This window comes from Spermophilus citellus, assembly GCF_964194105.1.
Source record: "Spermophilus citellus genome assembly, chromosome: 1".
Classification (NCBI taxonomy): Eukaryota; Metazoa; Chordata; class Mammalia; order Rodentia; family Sciuridae; genus Spermophilus; species Spermophilus citellus.
The window spans coordinates 186,870,822-186,877,242 of NC_138182.1; the positions used below are offsets into that span (position 1 = coordinate 186,870,822).

The window sequence follows — 6,421 nt, forward strand, 5'->3', positions numbered from 1 at the left end:
AATTTGATGCATAGGCTTAAACAACCTCTTTAAAAAGTGAAAACAAAAGCAAAAGTAGAGGGGAAAGGTACACTCCAATAAATTAGAATGACAGAAAACCTCTGCTGCAAACTTTTTAATTGAAGTATTTGGATTTTTGTTGCTATTGAGAATATTGGGACAGAGAACAATGGAAAAATGAGGATATTTTATTCCTTTTATGTATCTCAGAAGGATTTTTTCACTTCATACCTGTCTTTGAGGAACTCTATATAGTCTTCATGTAAAATTTCACCTAGCCTTGAATAAAGAAGAGTTTAACTGTCCATCAGAGAAGCTTATCACCTGTGAATTTATCTAGCGTTCCCAACACTTTTTGACATACTAAATGGGTGATGGGAATGTAGCTCAGTGGTTGGGCACTTGCCTATCTGTGCATAAGGACCTTGTTTCTATATTCCCCAGCATTGCAAAAAACATTTTTTAAAAGTGAATATTCCCCAGAATTCATTTCTGGTATCTGATTTCTGTCTTTACATCCTGCTTCCAAGACCATTTATGTGCTCTTTCAGATTCAACTCTTAATGCATAACATTGAGGCATCTAAATCTATGTCCCAAACACTGACCTCTCAGTCATACCCAAAGCTCTATCATCAATTGTCTGCTGGAAATTCCCTTCAGATGTCCCAACATAAGCTCAACTTCAGCATATGTATGACAGATCTCATCTTCTCCCTCTTCCACCCTGACAAGCAGCCCCTCCACATTAATCTTGTACAATGTCTTCCTCTCTCCTTTCCCTCTCCACCTTCATGTATTTCTCTCTCTCTCTCAAACACACACACACACACACACACACACACACACACACACACACACACACATTGAGACTAGTCATTGAGACTGCAGAGTCATATTTGATTTCCCTCCTTCTCGCCCATGATTCCTTCCTCTACAACACTATTTGCATTCAGATTATGCAAATGTTCATCCAAACACTGCTTATTAGTCAACTGTACTATACGAGGCACTGTAATGGGCACGCTGGGGATTTGGCAAAAAGGCAGTCTTACGCATGCATTAGCAGTTGTCACAGCAATTGTCTCTGTGTTACAACATTCTCCTGTTATCTCAGAAGATGGTATCCCTCCTCCAAACCATCAGGCCACAAATTGCCCAAATACAACTTTCATCATATTTTTCTAAATACCGTATATTCAACTCTCAGTAATGCTAATACATACATGATAATCTAAAACCCTTATGTTTTTATGTAGAATATTATAAAAGGCTGTCCTTCTAAACGACCTTGCTGCAGTTTGAATCATGATTGTATGTCTACATGCCAAGTAGAGTACCCTCTCACCTTCCTCTGCCAGCCTTATTTCCTCCAAACATGGCTACAAATTAAGCAATGCACAGGAGCCTGAAGTCTCACACTGCCAAAAGTAAGACTCTCTGGAGAGGGCCAGAGTGTCTCAGCTCATGAGATCCATGGATTAACTTCTCATGTGAACAAGTGAACACCAATTAGTGTCCAAACCACTTTCTTTACTCATAATTCTAGCTTTGCATCTAAAAAATATGTACAGGAGATTTGTAGATAATTCAACACAGATGGACTCTTCTTCTCTGGTCTTAGGACATTGGGAAATCCCTGTAGAAGTGACACTCTGTACTTTCATGTTTAAAGAGTTTTGTTGTTGTTGTTGTTATTACAGAAGCAATGCAAACATATTATGAATGGATTCAAAGAACATCCAAGTACATGAAGCAGAAATTGAAAGTCCCTCATATGATCCTCACCACTGAAAAATTTAAGAACAGTGGGAATTAACAGATGTGAGGAGAGCATGGCCATGTTTCAGGGTCTGGGGAAATGATTGAAGAGCCAGGTGCCCTTGTGGGCTTTCACCTATTCTGCTTACAGAAGTGCTACTGAGAGCAAAAAATTAGGATAAAATGAGTCAGCTGTGTTGGCATATTATTTTTGGCTTTCTTACAATAGGTAGTGGGAAAAGGAGAGACATGGACATGACAAAGAGGCTGAAAGTCTTAGTAAACTTTCTGGTGTAACATGTACTTGGAAGTTCTCTGAACATCCTACTAGCATGGATGCTGTTTGACCACTAGGTGGTTCTGTAACCTATCTGATGTAATTCCCACTTGCTGGCTAAAGTGGAGAACAGAAAATTTGAAGGTAGTATTCCTGTCCTCATACATTTCCCACTTGCTTATCTTTATTTTCACCTACTTCTCCATGACCAACCAGGTAGAATTTGATCACAAAACCAATATGTCCAACCTCATCACGGCTGCCTATGTGTTCCCTTCCTGCTAGGGAAGAGAAGAGGGCCATTTCCCTTCACCACATGGGGCTCAGGTGGTGAGGTTATAGTCTGTTTTCCAAGGATGGAGACAAGTGGGAGTCAAAGAAACTGTCTGGGTTGCAACATAAACCCAAATCTCCTCATGCTTAATTGATGCTTGGTCCAGATGATAAGGAGACAGGGCTTAGCAGTCTTACAGTCAAGCATTAGGGATTCTTGATGTGTTCTTCCCAACACCCATTCCACTTCTCCTGCATCTTGATTTACCTCTGGAGGGCACCTCTCCTTGTCTCTCAACTGTTGGGTGAAGGGTAGAGTGTCTGAGTCCACCTCTGATTTCCTGGGAGTAGGGTACATGGGACTCCATGTAGGCCTAACCATCACAACCACTGCTCACACTAACTGGTTCAGGAATGAGCTGTGGCCTGATCCAGTAAAAAGCAACTTGGGGAATTTTGCTGGGAAAAATAAGCTTTTTGATCTTTTCTGCCAGTCTGAATATATTGGAAATCACCTTGTCATCACATTAAATATGAAGCTGAATCTGATGTGAGGGAAGGAGAATCGAGAGAGAGAGAGAGAGAGAGAGAGAGAGAGAGAGAGAGAGAGAGAGTGAGAGTGAGTGTTTGTGTGTATCTGGCCCTAAAGATGGAACTTGAATCTTTAAATCAAAACATGTTTGTCAATAGATTTCAATTTTGTTTGATCTTACCACGTTTTCTGTAGTGTACCAAATAGAACAAATATTATATAATATGATAAATAAAGATACTATTACAATGCAACTCTATGGACAAGAAGTATGATAAAAGTTGGTACAAATTGTTATTGCTATAAATAAGATACATTTAACTCAGGGAAGGGGTGGCTTCCTTAAATTCATTTATTTAATAACTAAATATTGAGTACATTGTTAACTTACTAGTAAGGTGCAATAGCAGCATGTCACAGACTTTAGCATATACAACAGGTTTTTTTGTTACAGTTCTGGAGGCTAGAAGTCTCAGTCTTGGGGGTTGGCAGAGTCTATTGTTTCTGAGACTGCTCTCAGTGCCATCTTCTCTCTGTGTCTTCACAGAGTCTCCCTTTTGTACCTATCTGTGTATAAATTTTCTTTTCTTTTTTTTATTGGTTGTTCAAAACATTACAAAGCTCTTGACATATCATATTTCATACATTAGATTCAAGTGGGTTATGAACTCCCATTTTTACCCCAAATACAGATTGCAGAATATGTATTGTGCTGGGCGCAGTGGCACACACCTGTAATCCCAGCAGCTTGGGATGCTGAGGCAGGAGGATCATGAGTTCAAAGCCAGCCTCAGCAAAAGTGAGGTGCTAAACAACTCAGTGAGACCCTGTCTCTAAATAAAAAATATAAAAAAGGGTTGGGGATGTGGCTCAGTGGTTAAGTGTCCCTGAGTTCAATCCCTGGTATGCCCCATAATAATAATAATAATAATAATAATAATAATAATAATAATAATGGGTATCAGCAAATATGTAATGATCTACACTTTAAATAATAATAATAATAATAATAATAATAATAGTAATAATAATAATAATAATAAGTATTGAAGGCAGCATAAAATAACAAGTTTTGGAAAAGAAGTCACTTTTAGGCAAGGTGGTATTTGAGAAGCCCTTTGAATACTGGGTAGAATTTTAGTCAACAAATAGCCAAATAGATGGGTGTGGTGGCAATGTGATGCTTTTACTCAAATCACCTGCATACCCTAAATAAGTCACTTTTCTTGCCTATTTCAGTGTCTCATAGTATTTAAAGACTTCATTAAATATTCACTTATGTATTACTTATTTATTTGTTTCAACTGATAAATAAAAATGTACATATTTATGGAATTCCGTGAGATGCTTTGATACATGTATACATTGTGTAATGTTGTAATCCTAGTAAATACATCAATCTATCATTTCTTTATGATTAAAACATACCTTTTTGTTAAATTCTTTTTTAAAAGATGACTTTACAAATAATGTTTTCTGGTCCTCTTGCTTTAACTTGTTTTTCCTCGTCTTCATTTCACTTGTCTCTGTGAAAAGTTTAAGATTTTTTTCTTTCTGCTTTCAAGGTAAGAAGTAAATCTGCCAGAGTTCCATGGGTATTGACAGATGATGTGAAACTCCTGGATAAGAGAAAAAGAACAGTTTATTACTCCCAGACTTTTTCTGCATCATGAAGAAGGCCAGATAATATTTTCACATGCAATGGTATGCTACAGAAGAAAAGACTCATGTTGGAGAGCCTAGTTTTTGTTTTTTTTTTATTATAGGCAGATGGCATACTGGGTCTTTTATTCTGAGAGAGAGAGAGAGACACTACTTCTATCTTACAAGTCTGTTCACCATACAAAAGTCCTTCAAAAGATAATCTGAAACAAAGTGAGTGCCTTGCTCACAGATACCCAGAAACCCAAGTGGCCCATGGAGAATTATCTTCCCACAGTTATAAGCAGCCTTGGCCAAACAAATTTCCTGCCGTTTTTGTGACAAATAAGTCCCAAGCTATCTATACATGGAAGAAATGTTTCATTAAGTCTTGGATTTAGACTCTGGATTTTCCTTGTTTTCATTCTTCCATGGTTTTGGCAAGGAATCTAATTGCCATTCTACAATTCACTCCTTCCCTCTTATCAGCAAATATGTAAAGCTCTACACTTTAAACTTACCTACTCATTATCTTTCTTCAAATTTCTCTATAATATAGTAATAGTAATTAACTACCAGGGATCAGCAGCCCTTGTCAGTGGAGCAAAGAATGTTTGTTTGTTTGTTTGTTTGGTTTTCAATAGTTTTAAAATATTATAAGAAAAGAAAAGAACATGGATAGAACTTCAGTGTGGTCTGTGAAGTCTAAAATATTCACTACTTGGCCTTTCATAGGGAAGGTTTGCCACCCATGTTCTAAATCTTCAGAAATACTACAGTAATGAACGACATCCTCTCTCTCTATTTCCATTCCTTAATTGTTAAGTTAAAATCATGGAAGTTTAGAGTTAGCTTTTGAAAAGCTAGTGAGCTAAAAATTTACCATTTTTAAAATTTCCTTCATAGTAAATCTGTTTTTATTTTTCTTTCTTCCCTCCCAGGTCTTTTTGTCACCTGTCCTATATATCAAAAGTAGCAATATAACAATAATTAGTATTTGTCAAGTGTTAAATGTTTCATACAAAGTCCTAGAAACTATATGTACATGTTATTACAAAATCCTCGCAGCATCCCTTTGAGGTAATCTCTATCATGCAGATAAAAAATAGGTTAGTGAATAAGTTATCCAAGGTCATGTAACTTAAAAGTGAGAAATTAGCAAACATGCTTGACTGCTTTTGTCTATCAGTGTTCTGCTTCTTGGGGGCAGTGATCTGCTGTACCAGAAGCCTCCTCTGAACAGTACCAGGGGAGACACTAGACACAGAGGAATAGATAAGAAAGAATCTTTATTGGCCATCCTCTATGTGCTAGGTCTCCAGTTAGGCACTTTGAAAAAAAAAAAAAAAAAGAAAGAAAGAAAGGATACTCTGATTCATCCCTGGCCACAAAAGTGAAGACTTTCTATTTTTATACATAAAGAAAATGGAATTCAGAGAGCTCAAGAAACTCACCCTAGCAAGAGTTAGAATTCACTGTTTATTTCTCTGAGTCAAAACTCATCCCCAGCCTGTGGAATAGGGCTGGGGATGTACAGTTCAGCAGTAGAAAATTGTCTGGCATGCAAGAGTCCTGGGTTCAATCCCCAGCACTGGAAAACACACACACACACACACACACACACACACACACACACACACACACACAAAACATCAAAACTAGCCTGTAAAATGACTGCCATACCATTTGAAGGAGTGGCTGCCCAGAGGCCAATTTGTCCTTCTGTACCCAGCATGTTCAATAGCATAGATTTGGTAAACAAGTTTAAAAAGCACTCACTGAGGAAAAGAAGATATTGAACGCTTCTGAAAAGGAACATAATAGGACCCCATAGCTTTCCTTCTACAAATTCTGATACTTAGTCAAGTGTAAGACAGAGAAACTAGTATTTTTCAAACCTTGTTGCTATGATTTGAATGTGTCTCCCAAACAATCTCA

At 37.5% G+C, this 6,421-nt stretch overlaps 1 protein-coding gene across 1 annotated transcript in view; it reads left to right on the forward strand.

The window, feature by feature from the left end:
- Positions 1-6,092, forward strand: part of YIPF5 (Yip1 domain family member 5) — a 36,847-nt gene extending 30,755 nt beyond the window's left edge. The window contains exon 6 of the mRNA XM_081301798.1: positions 4,408-6,092. Coding sequence (XP_081157924.1) covers positions 4,408-4,411 — 4 coding nt within the window. The 3' untranslated portion in view covers positions 4,412-6,092. The remainder of the gene's footprint in view (positions 1-4,407) is intronic.
- Positions 6,093-6,421: the final 329 nt, after the last annotated feature.